Source organism: Gambusia affinis, linkage group LG01 (genome assembly GCF_019740435.1).
Source record: "Gambusia affinis linkage group LG01, SWU_Gaff_1.0, whole genome shotgun sequence".
In the NCBI taxonomy this organism is placed as follows: domain Eukaryota; kingdom Metazoa; phylum Chordata; class Actinopteri; order Cyprinodontiformes; family Poeciliidae; genus Gambusia; species Gambusia affinis.
The window spans coordinates 41,614,218-41,633,171 of NC_057868.1; the positions used below are offsets into that span (position 1 = coordinate 41,614,218).

The following is an 18,954-nucleotide window of genomic DNA, read 5'->3' on the forward strand; positions in this document are numbered from 1 at the left end:
AATGTCAGATTATAACAGGTAACACACCTATAGGTTATTTGCCAACTGCCATATAATAAAAAGGTAAAGAAGCAGTTAAGGCAAATGAAATTGACTATAATGTCCCACTAAGTAGAGCAGAAATAAAAGTAATTATTAAAGATAAAATAAATAATATATGGCAGGAGAGATGGAATTTAGGAGAAAGTGGAAGATATTTACATAAAATACAGAAGGAGGTAATCATAAGAAATAATAGCATAATGAATAGGAGAGAGGAAATATGGATGAACAGGTTGAGGTTTGGGTATAAATAGTGGTTTAATAATAATAGGGAAACATCCATTAAGTGATTGTTCTGATAGCGGGGAAACAGAAGGAGTGGAACATGTGTTGATTTATTGTAGGGTTATATATATAATATATAAAAAAGAGGAAAGAACTGGAAAGGGTAATGGGGAGTTCAGTAACTACGACTAATTTATTAGGGAAACATCAATCACATGATATAATTCAAGCACTTATTAAATATTTAAAAGATACAAAACTAGCTGAGAAGATTTAGTATGTATGTGTGTGTGAGTGAGTGCATAAGTTTGCATATAATTTAGTAATTATTACTATTATTATTATTATTTTTTTTTTGAACATGTATAGTAAAAATTAATTTTTGAAGTAACATCTCCGTCCAGTTGATGGCGATAATGCGCAAAGTGTGTAAAGTGCCATAAAACGCAACAGAAGAAGAAGAAGAAGATGTTAAAAAAAAGAGAGAAGAAGAAGTTAGCAGCATGCTAGTTGTGCTAACAAGAGAGTTCGGGTTCTAGAAGTCCTCTTCGGGATCAGAGAATTTCATCTGGATCGGCTCGGGCGTTCGAGAACTGGAACCGGAACATGATGGCTCGTCCTGCTGGTTCTGCCGGTGGTCTGGACCAGAAGGTTCTGCAATATGAAGCTTTCATCAACGACGTGCTGAGGAGAGACCTGCGGTAAGCCTGACCCGATGTTACCAACTAGACAGAAACAGGTTCGGTTCTTTCCAAATCCGAACCGAGCCAGACCGGACCGAACAAACCGGAAGTTAGGTCGAACCGATTTAAAGAAGAAGCTGAGTTTCTGAGCAGAATCGGATCAACTGAAGGTTCTGTAGGTTCTACCTGGCAGAAGTGGATCGGAACCAGAAGGAAATAGAGACGTGGTGAGAGGAACCGCAGTCAGGTTAGTTTCTAGTCGGATATTTACGCTCCGCGGAGCAAGCGGCGTCTAGCTCCAGGTTGATCCGATTTATGAACGCTAATTTCGGCCAGCCGTTCTCTCCGCTCCCTGCCTGGCGCTCGGAGGTTCAGTTAGGGACCGTCTACAAATTTGTGAACCAAACACTGAGTAGCAGATGTACATAGATTTCTTTCCTTGTGTAACCCTTTAAGTGTGGGATGAGACCTCGCTGTTCCTTAGACTCTGCGTTGTGTTTTTCTTTAATTGTTGTTGTCGGAAGGAAACTTGAGGCAGGAATCGGACACACACGGGTTGCGATCGTGGTTCAGATCGTTTATTCGGCCACCCGACAGCGCAGCGGCTTCGCCTTCAGAATTCACAGCAAATACTGCCGTGTCAACATAAAAAGAAGAAAAAGACAAAACGATACAAAACTAACTATTTGGACATTAAAAGTAACATTTGGCTACATTGAGGAGCTGGCGGTCAGTATTGCTTACCTTCAGAATTCACAGCAAATACTGACCGTTGTACTGCCAGCGCACCGTAACGGACGCCAAGTACGGCGTTCTTTAACGGACACACTTTACCAATTTCCATAACTCAAAGAACAAATCTAACATTTTGGTGACATCCACTGATATATTTAAGCTACTGCCCTACACTTGTGACCATTTTTATTCCATTTTCACCCTTTTTATTCTTAAACCAAGGGTTTTTTTAAATGTAAAAAATGTAAAGTAAAATGTAGTGCCTCATCTGTCCAGCCTAGTAGAACAATTTCACAGTAATTTTGTGTCACTGGGTCACATAACTTGGAAGCTATTGAAGAAAAAAAAAATTTAAAATTATTTGAAAGATTGAGTATGACTTAAAAATTTAAAACAGAGTGCCTCCTGTGACGGCATGAATTACCACTTCTTCTTTTTTGTCAGTTGGTCACAAGGCAAGAAATCCACATTTGCTGGTCAAATAATTAGAATATCATGAAGTTAAATCACTGATTCTAATCACAAAGAGAAACTTGTATGTTATTTTCATTCATTACTCATAGACTGATATATTTCAAATGTTTTTGTGATAATTAGAACTGACAACTAATGAAAACCCCAAATTCAGTATTTCAGAAAGTTAGAGTATTACTGAAGACCAAAACAAAAAAATCTTTTTAGAAATGTTGGCCAATAGGACGGTGTGATCATGTTCAGCTCTCAGTGCTGAGTACTTCCTTCTGCCTGGTTTCTGCAGCCACGTGGCCTGCGGCGTCCGTCGCCGGCCTGCGGCGTCCGTCGCCGGCCTGCGGCGTCCGTCGCCGGCCTGCGGCGTCCGTCGCCGGCCTGCGGCGTCCGTCGCCGGCCTGCGGCGTCCGTCGCCGGCCTGCGGCGTCCGTCGGTCTGGTGGTCACCAGTTTGCACCACGGACCTTAAACTGGGTTCTGGACTCTGTGTTCTGGATCCAAGTCCTGCCTACAAATTAAATCTGCATCTCCATAAAGTTGGTCAGCAGCAGGAAGTACTGGTAGGTGCATTGACCTTTGACCTCAGAAAAGACAGTGGTCCAACAGCACCAGATGACATGGCATCAAACCATCCCTGACTGTGGAAACTTTGACTAGACCTCGAGCAACACGGATTCTGGCGCTCTGCTCTTCCTCCAGAATTCACTTCAAGCAGAGAACAGAGCAGCAGTTTGTGTTCAGTCCAGCTGAGACGTTTGTTTCTGGTTCAGGTCTGACCTGAGGAATGGTTACTTCCTGATCCTCTCCAGGACGGTTTTCCTGATTGTCCATTTGTTTCCACCTCATGGTTTCTTTCCCTTCACCTCTATGAATGTCTCTGAACTCTGAACTCTGAACAGCCAGCTTGTTAAGCTAAGGTCGTCTTCTGGACAGCCGTCAGGTCAGCAGTCATGTGACCTGCAGATTTGAACTGAGAGACAATTAAAAGCATCTGCAGGTTTTAATAGAAACCTCAGTTAATTATCTGATTAGTGTGGAGCACCAGAGGTTTTCAATATTGAACCTTTCCACAAAATTCAAATTTTGTGAGACACTGAATTTGTGGTTCTGAGTTCTAATCATCAACACTAATAGAAAACAGTCTTTGAAATGTATCAGTCTGTGTGTAATGAATGAATATGATGCACAAATTTCACTTTTTGAATGGAATTACTGATTTAGATCAACATTTGACCAGGACCTGCAGACGGTCCCTAACTGAACCTCTGAGCTCCTGGACAGAACGGCTGGCGCTGGACGCCGCTGACTCCACGGCCGATATCCGACCGGAAACCCACCTGACTGTGGTGTAAGACGGGCCGGTCCGGTCCGGTCCGGTCCGGTCCGGTCCGGTCCAAGTTCTCAGTCCTGAACCGGACGTCCTGCTGCCCCACCGTGACGCTTCCAGATGTTCTCCGGTCACTCAGAGCTTCTTGCTGCCAGGAGGAGCAGAAGGTTCTGTCCGGAACCGGTCCAGAAAATCTCTGGTTCTGCTCCTCAGAATGTCAGCTGATGTTTGGGATCTGGTTGAAGATCGGCTCGACCTGGACTGGAACCATCAGAACCGTCCGAGGGACCCGGACCATCAGAACTCTTTCTCCATTTGTAATCGATTTCTGGACTTCAGTGAAAACTGTTCCCGTCCTCCAGAACCCGGTACCAGAACCTTGTCTGCAGATCAAGATGGAGGCAGTCCCGCTTCTGCTGGACACAGAGATACAGAGATTCTGACCCGGTTCTGGTGTTGTGGTGTTTGCAGGGCGGTGCTGGAGCAGAGGGATCGTCTCTATGAGAAGATGTCTCACTATCTGCAGCTGAAGAACGCCATCCAGAGTCTGGAGGTAGCTGCACAGATCCTCCATCAGGACAGAGGTCTCACTCTGCCACACCTTTCCTTTCTCCCCGATTTAAACGGCTCCTCACGTGTTCTCCAGCAGGGGGCGCTGTGGCCTGAACAGCTTTCAGGAGTTGAATTATAATCCCAGGAGATGAAATGAAAGTATAACCTGAAATCAGAAGCTGCCTCGTAGTTTAATTTTTATTCTTTTGAATAAACAAAATCCAACCAATCAGCTCCTGATTATCGTTTCTCAGGATTATTGATCTTCAGTCTGTTGATCAAACAAAGAGCCGAAGCTGATTTTCAGATTGGATAAAGAAATATTCAGGATTTTTACCATTGTTATATTTAATTTATTTTGGGATTAAAATAATCTTTTATTGTTTTACTTTAAAGGATTATTGTAAATTTTTTCTCACATCTTTCCTTTTTTTTTTTTAGACATTTAATTCACATTTCATTTTGATTTACATTTCTTCTATATTTTATTTGTAAGTTTGTTTTCTCCATGTTTCTATGAACTCAGACAATCCTCCCTTTCATATTTTTTTATCTTTTTTATTTTTTTCCTCCCTTTCATATTGTGTGGCTGTAGTTGGCCGTCTCTGACGTCACAGTGACGTCATTGTGACGTCACGGTGTGTTCCTGCAGGAGGCGGGGCCTCAGCGGCTGAAGGCAGACGTGGATCTGGGCTGCAGCTTCTTCGTTCAGGCCCGAGTGTAAGCCCCGCCCCTTCCTGTGGCCATGTGACCCGGACGGGCGCCAGGTGTTTATGATCCAGGCGCCGGCTCTGGTTCTGGTTCCGGTTCTGACCGGCTCGTCTCCTTTCCTCAGGGACAATCCGTCCAGGATTCTGGTGTTGGTCGGGTTCGGGTTCTACGTGGAGATGAGCCACCAGGAGGCGCTCCGCTTCATCGACAAGAAGACCAATCAGCTGACGATGTACGCTCGCCGTTGTCATGGCAACGGCAATAGAGAATATTTTTGAAATTTTACTTCCTGAAATTGATTTTAACATTTTATTGATTTTTGTTTTCACTTTGTCTCAAATTATTCAAGTTTGAAAAGTTTCTCCAGATGTAAATTTTCTTTTAGAAATGGAAAAATTTCCCTGTGATTTTGATGCTTTAGCAAGATGTTTTTATACTTCCAGATTTTAAAATACTTTTTATATCAATACTAAAATATTGTCTAAAAATATAAAATGTGAAAAATTCAAATTAGACTTTTTTTATATACCGTACTTAAATTTTAGCACTTTATCAGCATTTTTTAAAACATCTTTTTCACATGTAAATGTCAGAGTTCTACAGGGTCAGTCGGTTTAGCTCGATGCTAACAGGATCCACTGATGAGAGATGTTAGCAATGCTAATGATATATGCTAACTGTGCTAATGAGAGATGCTAGTCATGCTAACTCTGTGTTTGCTTGCAGCTTCACTGAGCAGCTCACCAAGGACACCGCCAAAATAAAAGCCAATATCCGCATGGTGCTGGAGGTAAGTTCATCTGCAGAACCGGACCGGTTCTGATCACAGTCTGACCCAGAGGACCGTCGGGTCTTAAACCAGTCCCAGTAGAACCAGTTTGTCTCTGGGCAGATCTAATTGGCTGCGCTCTTCTTCTTCTGTCCAGGGTCTGCGGGAGCTGCAGGGGCTGGAGGAACTCCCAGACATCTGCAGGAAGTCTGCTGCTGCTGCTCAGCTCTGATTGGCTGATGATGATGAGGAGGAGGAGCTTCTTCATCAGGAGGCAAATGATCTCCAACTGGACACACAGTGGAACCAACTTCTTCTCAGATGTGAACGGAAACATTGATGACATCTACTTCCTGTTGCTGCTCAAACAGGAAGTCTTCCAACCACTTAGACCTTTCAAACTAAAATGTCAGAAGTGGTTTTGTCTGAACAGAGAAGCAGCTGAACTGAAGCTGAAGAAACAAACATGAACAAGTTCTCGTCTTTTTGCTGTTTATTATGTTTTATTGTAAATGTAATAAAGAATTTGAGAATATTTTGTTGCTTTGGTTGATTGATTATTGATTGATTATTGTAACTATTTTTAGTTTTATCCTAGGACAAACAATTTCCCCCCTTTAAGGGATCAATAAAATATTTTATTTGACATTTTCCTTTAGATTTTATTTTGGTGTGTTTTTGATTTAAAATGTTTCTCCTTATTTGATCATTTCTAGTCACTAATACATATTTACAGAAGTTCACCTAAAATGCAATGAAGTTTATTTTATGCTGATTTCCAACAGGAGGCTGCACAGTGGTGCAGTGGGTAGAGCTGTTGCCTTGCAGCAAGAAGGTCCTGGGTTCGATTCCCGGCCCGGGGTCTTTCTGCATGGAGTTTGCATGTTCTCCCTGTGCATGGTGGGTTCTCTCCGGGTTCTCCGGCTTCCTCCCACAGTCCAAAAACATGACTGTCAGGTTAATTGGTCTCTAAATTCTAAATGGATTTCCAACAGATCCATTTTGTAAACCAGATGAATTGGAACTATTCTGGTTATTGAACCCTGCAGGCCGGTTCAGGTCCGGTTGGGCTCAGTTTTATTTTTCTTGTTCTTAAAGTTGTGAATATTGAGAAGATGTTGAATTATGAGCTCTTTGAATGATGCCTTATTAATAAATCTGATGTTTTTGTAAATATTCTTCTTTTTAATAAAACATATTTCAGGATATTTAACAACTTTTTCGGGATTTCTATTGATTCAGTAAAAGCCCAGCCTGCTGGGTTCGGAACCGGTCCGGTGCTGTCGGATCTCAACTGCTCTCACAGATGCTTGGCAACGTGGAGCTTGTTTCCATGGTAACGGCTTGCTGAATTAGCCGCAGAGGAAGAAAGCAGCAGCTTTTAAATTAACATGAGAATGGACTGAACCGGGTCGGACCAGAACTGAAATAGTGTGGACCTTTTCCATTTCAGCTGCCTCCTTGGGGTCAAAGTTCACTTTCATCTGGATTGTTTTATTTCTAGAAAGAAATTCTGACCAACTCTTCTGAACTAAAATGCAGATTTATTTTCTTGTTCTGATACTTTTATTAATTCTTCACATATTTTGTTCAGATATCTGTTGGTCTTTACTGTTTAAGATATTTTTCAAAATTCATTTTTGGCACATTTGTTAACCATTCATTTATTTGTTCTTTTCATTCGTAAATTTCTGATATTTGTTTATATTTTCCAGGATTGTAGGTCTTCTAACCGGAAGTAAAAAGCAGAATGAATCTTTGAAGTTTTATTTCCAGATTAATATGAACTGGAAATAAAGGCAGATTAAATTAATCTGGCAGGCTTTTCTCTGCCTTGCTCTGCGGCTCCTCGCCAGCAGCAGCTCCTGATGACGTCTCCATCCTGTTGCCGCAGAAACTGTCCTGCATCAAATGTCGCGCTCCCACCGGAAACTATATCAAAACACACGGGCTTCCCTTCAAAGTAAAGCTCTATATCGTCCTGTCTGGTGAGCGTCTGCTCCTTAGGGTCAAAGTTGATTGTGTGTTGGAAGTGGCTTGAACTGAACCTAAGAAAGCAATGTGGTACATTTCTATTCTGAAGAAAAAGATATAAAACTCTAGATATTTCACAACGACTTATGGACAAACATGGAAAAACCTCCTGAAAACCTCAAATAGTAGCAGAAAGTCGGACGGCCGTAAGAAAGGCTTACGGCGTCCAGTCATACCGCATGAAATGACCAGAGGCCTCACGCATAAAACTCTGCGCAGTTTTCACACTAAAACTTTACGTACGGACAATAAAATTCAGATGTATGAAGCCTGCAGACCTTTCCTTTCTAAATGCTAATTTACAGGAAACAGAGCAGCTGCTGCTCCGCCCGTCGCCTCCATAAATACAACTTCATGTAAATTAATAGAAATACCAGGAAGTCTGTCGCCACGTGAAGCAGTAACCATGGCAACGGTTCTTATTTGCACTAAAATATTGAAATCACGGGGTTTGATGCGACTTTGTCTAAATAACTGAATGTCGCCAGATTTCAGTAGATTTAGGAGAGTTCTGACTCTTTGTAGTTTATTATTGTTCACAGAAAAAGTTAGCCGCACATTTTCACGCCAGGGAAAAAGTGTGCATATATTTCTACAAACTATGACGCAAAGTTCATTTTTATACATGCCGAGTTGTGCGTAAAATATGGCGCCGCACATTTTTTGAGCGTCTTTTTGAACATGAGACCCTGGAGATTACTGCGAAGAAAAAGAAAAAAGAAAAAAAATACCTGCATGTCCCTTAAGGGGATCCGTAGGGTCGAACTGGAGAGCTGAAAACTACATAACATTATTAGTTTTTACTCAGAATCGTATGACCAGTTGGATTAAAACGGTTCCTTCTGTAAATAGTATTAGTACATTTTATATTGTATTTTCTAAATACTCAAATATGCTTTAAAGAAGCACAACAACATAAAATCAAACAATGCAGCATAACAGAAAGATACACTGAGCTTAAATCATTCTTTAGCTTCACCTTTTTGGTCAAGCAAAAAAAATAAAAAAATAATAATCTTTTTTGAAAGTTTTATTTTGACAGACTCCACCGGAACTCCTCTCTTTACCGCCGTTTCTCTGACTGTGATGAAGAGTTGTGAAGAGGCGTAACCAGAAACAAACTGGGAAAACTCGGGAGTTCAGTGGTTATCCCCGAACACATCTATCGAATTACAGACTGGATCTTCTCCGTTACTTTTCCTCCGTGTCGGAGGTGCGTGGACGGTCCCGAGAAACTGAAGATGTTTTGGATCTGACGCAGACCGAGAGGCCGGGGGCTAAGCTAACAGCTCATTACTAGAGCTGATGGCTAGGCTAAGCTAAGCTAGGCTAGGCTAATAGCTCCTTGCTAGAGCAGCGGGAAGGCTAGGCTAAGTAACAGCTTCTGTTGTGACTGGACCTTGAACTTGCGGAAACTCTTATAAAAGCAGTAGGTGTTTGATTTTTAAGATATTCGTTTTCATTTTCTGAGAAGATAAAATACTTTATTTTGCTTTGATTTTGCGGTGGAAGCAGTTGTCTTATCGTGGTAGCAGGCTTTGTCAGCAGGTTTGTTTGCGGGAGAAAGACCGCTCAGCCGGTGCGCGGATTCATCCAGGACCACCGCAGGTCAGCCCTGCTGGGCGTGGTGATCTCAGAAGGACTCGCTGATAGCGGTGCTGCTTTCTCTGGACCCTGTGCTCCCCAGAGGATAGTTAGCATGGAGGCTGCGGAGCCCCACCGCGGCAACTCGGAGCGGTTACATAACGGCAGCAGGTCGGCAGAGAAGCGGCTGAACGTCTCCTCCTCCTCCGCCTCCTCTTCAGCTCCACTGTGACACTTCTGCACGCAAACAGACCCGCAACAGCAGCAGCAGCGACACGACGCCGACAGCCTCAGCATGGAGGCGGTGTGACTGCTGACAGGCTGAACCCGCTCAGAAGATGGAGTCCAACCCGCTGATTAACGGTGAGCGCTGCTGTGTGTGTGCAGGTAGCAACAGGTGAGCTGCTGAGGCCTGCAGCTTCAGGTGGCTCTGTGTCCGTCTGCTGGTGATTCTGGGCCAGACAGAAACCGCTTCAAATTTGCGTTCAGTTGCGTGGATTAAAGTCGAGCCTGAAGCCCTGGACTAAGTGGTGAAAATGCTTTAACTTGGTTTAAATTAAGGAGAAAAGACTAAGATAGCATTTCTCCAGTTTAAGGCAGCTGGAGTCAAATTTCTTCACAACCCAAAGTTGATTCTGGTAAAGTTGATAAAGATTGATTTATGTGTTTAAAAAGTAAGCGGTGTTGGTGTGTTTCAATCAGATGCAGCAGCTTCCTTTCTGCCTGAACAAAAACACATTAATGAACGTTCATTTTTTTCATCATCCCAAAGAGTCTCTGTGCTGTGATTGGTCACTGAGTGTCTCTCCAGGTTATTATTGTTATTATCCTGATTAGCTTGAGGAGGAAGAGGATGTGGCTCTTCATCTTGTTGATAAGTAAACTCTCTGTTTGTGATGCAATATTAGCATGTTACCATGGTGACGGTGATGCATTCATCATGTTGTGAGATGAGATGTTTCTGATGGCAGGAGAGGCGCCGCCAGGCCCGGTTCTGGTCCGAACATAGACCCTGTTCTCCTCTGGTTCTCCTTGTGGTCTGAGCAGCGAGTCGGGAAATGTAAAAATATTACTGGGTCATTAAATGTTACTGGAAAACATCTCCAGTGAAACTATTTAAACTAGTCTGAACAACAAATCAAAAAGTATAATTAAAATGAATATTAATTATTTGCAATTTGTTTAGACCAAATCAAGTCAGCGGCTCCATCGGGCTCAGGGGCCATAAATGTTAATATGTCAACATTTAAGATCTATAAAAGTAACATTTATTTACTGAGATGATCAAAGCTGCTGAATTTGATTTAATGGTTTCAACATAAATTAAAAGATTTAAATTGTTTAACATTTAAATGTAGGATTTTATGGAGTTGGCAAGTTTACTTTGTAAAAGTTCAAAGAACAATATTCAAAGTTAAATTGTTTTGTTACCATAGCAACAATCTGATGCTGTGAGTTTAATCTTTGAGTTTAATTTATTTGTTCACAAATACAAATGAATAAACTGTAATTATACCCGATTGTTTTCAGGTTGGCCAGTTAATCTCCTCCCTCCTCCCAGATTAAATCAACTCAGAAGCTGTTAGAGCTGCTGATGTTTTAGCAGCAAGAGGGGCCCCTAAATCAGATTCTGCCCCAGGCCTCATGCAGCCTTGGACCGGCCCTGCAGGATCAGTTCAATCTGCTGCACTGAGCAGAGATGAGCAACAAACTGAGATTTAATTCAATGCTGCTAATGCTGCAGATTAACTGACCAACCTGAAAAGAGTCACAGAAACCGTTTTGGTTGCTCAACTTTAAGGGATGAGATTTTCAGATCTCACATGAACTCTGACTAGTGGACAAAGCATTTGATATGGTTTGTTGCATCGTGTAACTGGAAAAATAATACTTAAAATAATATAAAACCAGCGGGAAGCGTGACTACGAGGAGAGCGTGAAGCTCCTCACCGGCTGAACCTGCATGATGAGGTTAGCGCTGGTTCGTTAGCCGCCGACGCTCCGACCAACCGGGAACACAAACATGAGCTTTACAGGGCGACAGCGCCACACGCTGGGCAGTGTGGTGAGATGGAAAGGCCGCACACAAAGATAAATCATTCTCACAGCGACTACAAGTTATTCCTGTGGTTCATAGAGCTGCACAACCAGCGCTAACACGGTGGGTTTTAAGCTCCTACCTTGATGTAAAGTTCTCCAAAGAAACATGATTCCTCACACGGGGTTGATGGAAAATTAATACAGGTCAGCCTGAGTCCACTTTGAGTGAAAGGAGGCGCGTGATCTGTGCTGAGGTCAACTTAGGAGAGCAAGCAATGGCCGGGCGCTGAGGCGCCAGCTGTGTGATTGGTCCGCTCTCCCGGCTTTGAATGCATCAACTATAAATTTGAGGAATTAATCTGTTCCACCAGTGAAACGCTCAGAGCAACGCTTCCAATCCGGATTTTAAAAAGGGGGGAAAAAAAGTGATTTTTTAAATTAATTTTTTTTCCTAAAATCCAAAACAAGTAGCGCTTGGCCTGGCGGGGGGGTTAGTAAGGATGGCGGACCGCCAGGATGTAATACAACAGGATGTAATACAACAGGGATTCTCTGTCTGAGGGTCGAACTGGTTCTGTTCTTGGATTAGAAAATGGAGCTGGATTGGTTCAGGATCCGAATGGCTCCCAGAACCCCAGCGATCTGGATTACTGTGCAGGACCGACCCGAGTGATAAGTTGAACTTCCTGGTTCTGGAGATGACCTCGCTGTGACCTATAGGTTCCCTGACATCCAGGTTCTGGTTCCTCTGAAAGTCCATACCAGAACCGTACCAGCTGGACGGAGCTGGATCAGAACCAGCAGAAACATTTGCTACCAGTGGAGTTCTGACCCACTTTGGTTCACATGAGAAGATTATTTCCTCTGGTTCTGGACAATGAAGAGCCCTGCAGCGCCCCCTGTCTGTGCAGGACAGCCATGGTTCTGGGTCCAGATGGTCCAGAGCATCTTCATCTACTCCTCTTCCTCACTGGAGACCAGAGATCATAAAGATGTTTTGTGATGAAACTAATAATCAACTGATAGCTGAATGTGTTTCTGATGCTAGCAGCTCAGAACCGGGATCAGAACCGGGTCAAACTTGATCATATTTTACTGAACAGGGAACTTTTAATTTTCAATGAGACAGGACACACATAAAGGCCCAAACAGATCAGAACCAGAACTGTCAGCTGGATTTGCTTCTGCTAAAACATATTGATCCATTACTGGTTCTGTTAGCATCAGAATATCCCAGATGATCGTCTGTTAGAGTTTAATAACTTTTACTAATTGAACGTTTGTGTTGAACTGATGAGACGATAAAGTGAGAACTAATAAAACTATTGATTATTGTTCTCATCACTCAGATAATATTGCTTACATGCAGCTTCCTGTGTTTACTGGCCGTTGACCGGTTCTGGATCAGTCGGATCAGAACGATGTCGGGCTCATACTCAGTTCTGGTTCATTTCTGGCTTCTGAAAAGTCCAGCTCTATTTTGCCTTCAAACTAGCAGCTCCGGTTCTGGAACGGTCCATGTCTGACCGGTCTGTCTGCTCCCCTAGCTTTGGACCCGTCCATCACACTGTGGCAGTTCCTGCTGCACCTGCTAGAGGACCAGCGCCAGCGCCACCTGATCTCCTGGACCGGCGAGGACGGAGAGTTCAAGCTGCTAGACGCAGAGGAGGTGGCCCGCCTCTGGGGGCTGCGCAAGAACAAGCACAACATGAACTACGACAAGCTGAGCCGCGCACTGCGCTACTACTACGACAAGGTGAGCGCTAAGCTACCGCTACTGCAAGGTTCCATGGGGCCATGTGGTGTCCAACAATGGGCACAAATAAATGGCTACAAGTCCAGTTAACTCACTTTAAAACCAGGCATTAATCAATGCTTTACTACAAGCTAGTAATAAAGAAAGCACACAAGGCTTAGCCTGGCGGGGTATGTAAAGCCTGGCGGCCCGCCAGGCCTACAATCCTCTGAGGGAAAGCCGGGCTGTGCTGCTGCTACCAGGTGAACACGCTGATGAGCAGAAGAGTACTGCTGCTTAGTTCCTGCAGGTCCAAGTAGCTCAGAACCAGAACCTGGTTACTGATGCCGCTGTGGTCTTCTTGCAGAACATCATCAAGAAGGTCAGCGGTCAGAAGTTTGTCTATAAGTTTGTGAGCCAGCCCGACCCGGCGGCGCCAGACGGGCCTCGCGGCGCTGAGGAGGTCCCGAAGAAAGACGCCTGCGACCCAATCGGCCAGCTGAAAGGCGTGGGGGGCGTGGCCTCAGTTTGCCAGTCAAAGGGCTCTGCCCAGGTACGGCGTCTTGTTTATTATCATGTAACCTGGTTGATGCCGGTTGTCATGAAGATGTGTCATCTGCAGCGCCTGGCGCCCGGCGGCGCCCAGAAGAGCTCCAGGAACGACTACATGAAATCTGGTCTCTACTCCACCTTCACCATCCAATCCCTGCAGGCCCCGCCCAACCCCCGCCCAATCAAATCGGAGCTCCTGCTGCAGCCGGACCCCGCCCCCAAGGCCAGAGAGGTGAGGCCTCTTCATCACTCCTCTTCCTCAGCCAGAGGGGCGATGGTCTTCATCGTGTCTTCCCCCCAGGTGAGCCTGCTGCCAGAAGGCCGGCCCTCCTCTCCAGCTGGTGGCGCTGTGGACTCGCCCCGCCCCGTGCCGGCGGTCAGCCCGCAGACCGCCTCCATCAGCCAATCACAGGTCAGAACCATCTGCCTTTGCGCCTTTTGTTCTGACCCAGTTCTGATCGATCCGCTCCCCCTCTGTCCTCCCCAGAACCCCCCCGGCCCTCCTCTCAGCGACCCCCCCCACATCTACCTCACCAGCGTGGGCGACTCGCCCCCTTTCGCTCCCCTAATCCCTTTGGCTCCCATCGGGGGCCGAGGTCCGGGCCGAGGTCCAGGCTCCGCCCCCGATGGGCCGCCGACCCCCTTGCTGGATGACCCCTCGGCCCCCCCGTCCCACCCTGTGTTTGTCATCATCAACCCTTCGCCCCCGCCCCCTCCCCTCATCAAGGAGGAGAACCTGCCGTCGGAGGAGGAGCTGCTGGAGATGGTGACCCTGCAGAGGAAGCAGGCGGACCAGGTGAGGGCCAGCGCCGCCGGATCCAGAAGGCCCGGTTCTGGTTCAGATGGAAGCGGGGTGTGACCAGCTCTCCTCTGACCCGTCCAGGTTCCCCAGCTTGTCTGTGGCCCAGCAGAACCAGAACCGCCCATCACCATCGTGGAGAGCCCCCCTCCTCCTGGGCTGGACTCCCAGCAGGAAGTGGAAGGGGGCGGGGCCAAGGACTCTCCAGCAGGTAACTTCCTGGTTCTCCATATTAAGAACCGGCTGGACCGGCTCAGAACCCTGCTGAGCCGGTCCAGCTGCCGGTTCTGTTGCTTCTTCTCTGGGCTTATCTCCATTTTCCCGTCAGAGCCCTCCGTTGCCACAGTAACGTGCTCCGCCTCATCTTCGGCATCGACCTCGCCGTCCTGCGCCGGGCCTCCCAAACCCAAGAAGCCCCGGATCCTGGAGCTGCCGTCCTCGCCCTCCCTGCCGCCCGGCCTCTCCCTGGATAAGGTTCTGATGATTCGGGTCGAGTGACCCGCCGTTCCATCTATCACAGCTCTGACATCACTTCCTGTCCCCCTGCAGGTGAATGCCGCCGTCAACAGTCTGTTGGCGCCGGGCGCTGCCAACACTCTGACCCCATCCGTCATCACATCCCACGCCCTGGTAAGCTGGATCAGAACCGCCTCGCATAGTTCTGATCTGATCCTCATGACTCATGAATGAATGTTAGCCAATATGCTACGGACAGCATGTTAGCTAAGTAAGGCGTTCCGACTTAGTTCGGCGCTCTAGCAGCTTGCTGTCTCCAGACGGTTCTGAAAAGTTCTAGAAGGTTCTGTGTTCATGTTTTTCAGACCCCGGTGCTGCTGACGCCCAGTGCTCTTCCCTCCACCATCCACTTTTGGAGCACGCTCAGTCCCATCGCCCCGCGCTCCCCGGCCAAGCTGTCCTTCCAGGTAATAGACCTAGCCCACAGCAACATGACCGTCAAACCATCGGTCCAGAACGCTGCTGCTGGAGTTCTGACTAGATCCAGGAAGATGGAGACACCACCCGGTTCTACATTCCTTCACTGCTGCTGGATCAAGTTGCTGGTTCTGTTTGGTTCTGGTTCTGCATCAGAACCAGAACCAAACATGGAGAAGCAGCATTCAGCTTCTATGCACCACAGATCTGGAACAAACTTCCAGAAAACTGAAACCCTGAGTTCCTTTAAATCCAGACTGGAAGCAGCTGGTTGGATCCGATCTGATCAATAACTGGAACATCGATCAATAATCTGATTGTTATTGGTGCTGAACGGTTCTGACCAACTGGACCTGATCAGTGGGTTGCGTGCCACTCTGCAGAACTCAGGCAGTTCTTCTGGTTCCTCTGGTGGATTGGAACGCGAGCTGGACACACACACACACACACACACACACACACACACACACACACATCCTTCTATCTCTGTGAGGACTCAGAACAGGACCTGGGTCTCTCCAGAACCCCCCAGACCGGACCAGAAGCCCCCAGTCCATCAGAGACCCGGACTATCTCCTGTTCCCCATCAGGATAGAGGAAATTCTGCAGGGTTCTGGCTCGGACACCGGTCCATCTGGTGCTGCTGACGTTATCACGGGTCCGGTTCACTCTGACCTCCAGCAGCCTGCCGGTTCTGTTCTGGTTCTGTTCAGGTTGAGGTTCAGCCAGGCTCTGACCCTGCAGCAGGTTTTCTGATCTTCCAAACATGAACAATCATCAACATGTCGGGTTGATGTTGGGGTTGAGCACCAGGGGGCGCCAAAGGCTGACCAATGGAGAATTTGTAAAAAATCTACAAAGTTATTATTTTCCAGGTCTGAGTTTCTGTTTAAATATGCAGGTCTTCCTCTAGGGGGAGCTGTTTGTTTTTTCACTGCAGGAAGAGCCGTGCATGTCTGGTTCTGACCCGTTCCCTCCAGAAATCTGGTTCTGATCCGTCTCTGTTCCTCTGCAGTTTCCGGCCAACGGCAGCAACCAGATCCACATCCCGGCGCTGAGCGTGGACGGACTCTCCACCCCGGTGGTTCTGTCCCCGGGCCCCCAGAAGCCCTGATCCCGACCCCAAGACTCCCTTTGGACCGAATCTTGAGGCGCTTACGCAGCGCCACCTGCTGGAGACCCAGACCATGAAAATGAGGATGGCAGGTGGACGACCTTCATCCTCATTAAAGCCCTTGTCTTCGTCAGAATGATGCGGGGCGACGCCGGGAACACAAAGCGACCGGAACCAGAAACTGAAGCCGGACGGAGGTTGACTGACTTCTCTGTAACCATGGCAACGCTCATCAGCACCGCACCGGTCTGAGAACTGGGAGGAAACGTCGGCGCAGACGGAACTTTGGGATTCTGTTTATTTATGCTGGATTTGCTCCAGACGTTCCTGATCCGACTTGGGTCGGATTAAAGATCCATTTTACAGACCGAGCTCTGCTCTGATTGGCCGTACTGAAGGCCACGCCTTCCCCGCAACAGACCAATCGCAGAGCAGCATCTGCTTCCTCCCTGCAGGGGGCGCTCACGTTCCTCTGCCTGGATTTCAGATCTAGACTCAAACCTGTAAATGTTCCTCTGTTGCCACAGATCGGTTCTGTTGAGGCGGGTTCGATCAGAACCGCTGAACTGGTTCTGGTTGCCATGGTATCTCGTTGATCCACAATGGATCTTTGCTAAAACTGATGTTTTAGAACCAGAGTGCTAAGTCTGGATTGTTTTGCCTGATCGGATCAGAACCTCAAACCCAGCTGGTGTAGAGCGGTTCCGACGGTCCAGTTTCAGGAATATCGGACCGTTTCTGTCCGGAGAACTCTGACCTTTAGGATCTACTGCCTGCTGTGGTTCCGACCAGATCGGACTGGATTCAGGAAGTTTCTGAGCTGGAAGCTGGAAAATGATGAAACTATTTCTAAAAAAAAACTGAATGTTTTTCAGGACAAATGTTGTTGAACGGAGGCACTTTACTGAGGATGAGGAGGAGGATGAAGGTGGGGTCACCTTTTCTCACTAATGTTGAGGTTCTCCAGTTTGGAGAAGACTGTTGTTAGCTGTGGTTGCCATGGTAACCTGACATGACTGTTGCCGTTGCCTTGATAGTGTTTCTGTGAGTCGCTGCCGCAGGCTGGACCGGATCCGTTCCCCACACAGTGTCTGACCTTTGACCTTTTAGGGAACGGTCCAATCAGAATCCACTGAACGCAGTGTCCTGCATGCTCGGACGCACTTACACAGTACACTTGTACACTGCGGTCTGACCTTTCCCTGTTGCACTTTGACCTTTCCCTGACACTCCGACTTGGACGGACTCTCATACCAGACATGGTCTCGGATTTGGACACAGCCGGGTCACAGACGCCACGTTTGGACCTTCCACCCTTCGGACCCGGACCATCAGAAACTCGGTCCTGATGAGGAACCGGGACTTCTGAGGTCCGGTTCCTTTGGCCTGAGTTCTGGTGCCGACTGTGTCCTGATGATGGGGTTTCCCAGCCTCTGCGGGTCCCTGAATGCAGCATGACTATTTTTCTACCAGAGATCCGAGTTCATTTTGTTCTCAAAGTTGCCTTAAAGATCCTGAGCAGCAGGAAGGAGGTTCTGGAAGATTCTGTCCGACCAAGAAGCCATTTTTGTGGACCAGAACATTTCTCTCACCAGCAGAACCTGAAGAATGTCTCCACCACACCAATCACTCAGCATTTCCTCCTGCTGCTCCGTGTGGTTCTGTTTGATGGAACTGGACCCGACTTCTGAAGGTATCTGCAGAACCCAAAGCTCCATTCAGACCCGACCCATTCTGTGTGTGGGTGGCTCTGTCTGTCTGAGGTTCTTCTCAGCAGATGGACCTGAGGAGGTCTGATGGAGGCTTCAGCAGAACCTCAGAGTTTGTTACCCGGTTCCTTGGGCCAGAACATCCTGAGTCACTATCCCTGTCCCATAACGGGGCTCCAAAGCCCCACGAACCGTCTGACGACACTAAAGTCTTTACGTGTGACACTGCTGTCAGGTGGTCCCTGGCTCCGCCTACTGGTGGCGCTGATGTTCTAGAGTTTTCTTTCTGATCTGCTGATCTTTTCTTTTATTAGTTCAGTGTGGTGGGCGGGGCTAAAACCCTATTTGTATTATGTCCCATGATGCTTTGCAGACAGGAAGCTCCAGAACGTTCTCTGTACATACATGATGCTCCTGATCACATGACTGTTTAACCTGTACTATGTGACTGGGCCGACCAATGACATGTTTCTGTCGTCACTCCTCAAGGCATGGCCCCGCCCCTCCTCCGCTGCCATTGGCTGGAGGGTTGATTGATGTAAGGGGCGGGGTCTGCGTTTATTTTTCTGGGTCTGACGACAAACTTTAAATCAAAAGATATTTTTATTTGATGTAAACGTTGTTTTCTACGATCGCATCAGGAAATAAAGATTCATCCGAGTCTCTCCGAGTCTCTCCTCATTCTCCAGGTCCACATCTCGGCTTTCAGACTCTCCTTTCTGGACGGTTTATGGTTGGAACTGAATTGTACACCTCCAGAAAAGATGACATTACAATATAATGTTAGACTTCCAGCAGGGGCTGCACAGTGGTGCAGTTGGTAGAGCTGTTGCCTTGCAGCAAGAAGGTCCTGGGTTCGATTCCCGGCCCGGGGTCTTTCTGCATGGAGTTTGCATGTTCTCCCTGTGCATGGTGGGTTCTCTCCGGGTTCTCCAGCTTCCTC

The 18,954-nt window shown here is 46.8% G+C and overlaps 2 protein-coding genes across 2 annotated transcripts; both read left to right on the plus strand.

Moving 5' to 3' along the window:
• The first annotated feature begins 738 nt into the window (after positions 1–738).
• Positions 739–6,046, plus strand: uxt (ubiquitously-expressed, prefoldin-like chaperone). The gene is made up of 6 exons (XM_044136907.1): positions 739–968; positions 3,951–4,032; positions 4,684–4,751; positions 4,867–4,974; positions 5,469–5,532; positions 5,669–6,046. Exons 1-6 carry the CDS (start codon positions 874–876, stop codon positions 5,741–5,743), a joined length of 492 nt encoding a protein of 163 aa, XP_043992842.1. The 5' UTR covers positions 739–873; the 3' UTR covers positions 5,744–6,046.
• Positions 6,047–8,604: 2,558 nt separating this feature from the next.
• elk1 (ETS transcription factor ELK1) lies at positions 8,605–18,672 on the plus strand. Its single transcript, XM_044137037.1, has 11 exons — positions 8,605–9,492; positions 12,717–12,925; positions 13,272–13,457; positions 13,527–13,688; positions 13,758–13,868; positions 13,944–14,252; positions 14,340–14,466; positions 14,584–14,729; positions 14,805–14,885; positions 15,077–15,178; positions 16,204–18,672. The coding sequence occupies exons 1-11, from the start codon at positions 9,468–9,470 to the stop codon at positions 16,300–16,302; spliced, it is 1,557 nt and encodes a 518-aa protein (XP_043992972.1). The 5' UTR covers positions 8,605–9,467; the 3' UTR covers positions 16,303–18,672.
• Positions 18,673–18,954: the final 282 nt, after the last annotated feature.

Excerpts from the sequence above, each read along its gene's own strand:
- uxt (XM_044136907.1), top strand. The coding sequence starts at position 874 with ATGATGGCTCGTCCTGCTGGTTCTGCCGGTGGTCTGGACCAGAAGGTT. Across the intron at positions 4,033-4,683 it reads ACGCCATCCAGAGTCTGGAG|GAGGCGGGGCCTCAGCGGCT; the intron begins GTAGCTGCACAG and ends GTGTTCCTGCAG. Across the intron at positions 4,975-5,468 it reads AAGACCAATCAGCTGACGAT|CTTCACTGAGCAGCTCACCA; the intron begins GTACGCTCGCCG and ends GTTTGCTTGCAG.
- elk1 (XM_044137037.1), top strand. The coding sequence starts at position 9,468 with ATGGAGTCCAACCCGCTGATTAACG. Across the intron at positions 13,458-13,526 it reads AGTCAAAGGGCTCTGCCCAG|CGCCTGGCGCCCGGCGGCGC; the intron begins GTACGGCGTCTT and ends TGTCATCTGCAG. Across the intron at positions 14,467-14,583 it reads GGCCAAGGACTCTCCAGCAG|AGCCCTCCGTTGCCACAGTA; the intron begins GTAACTTCCTGG and ends TTTTCCCGTCAG.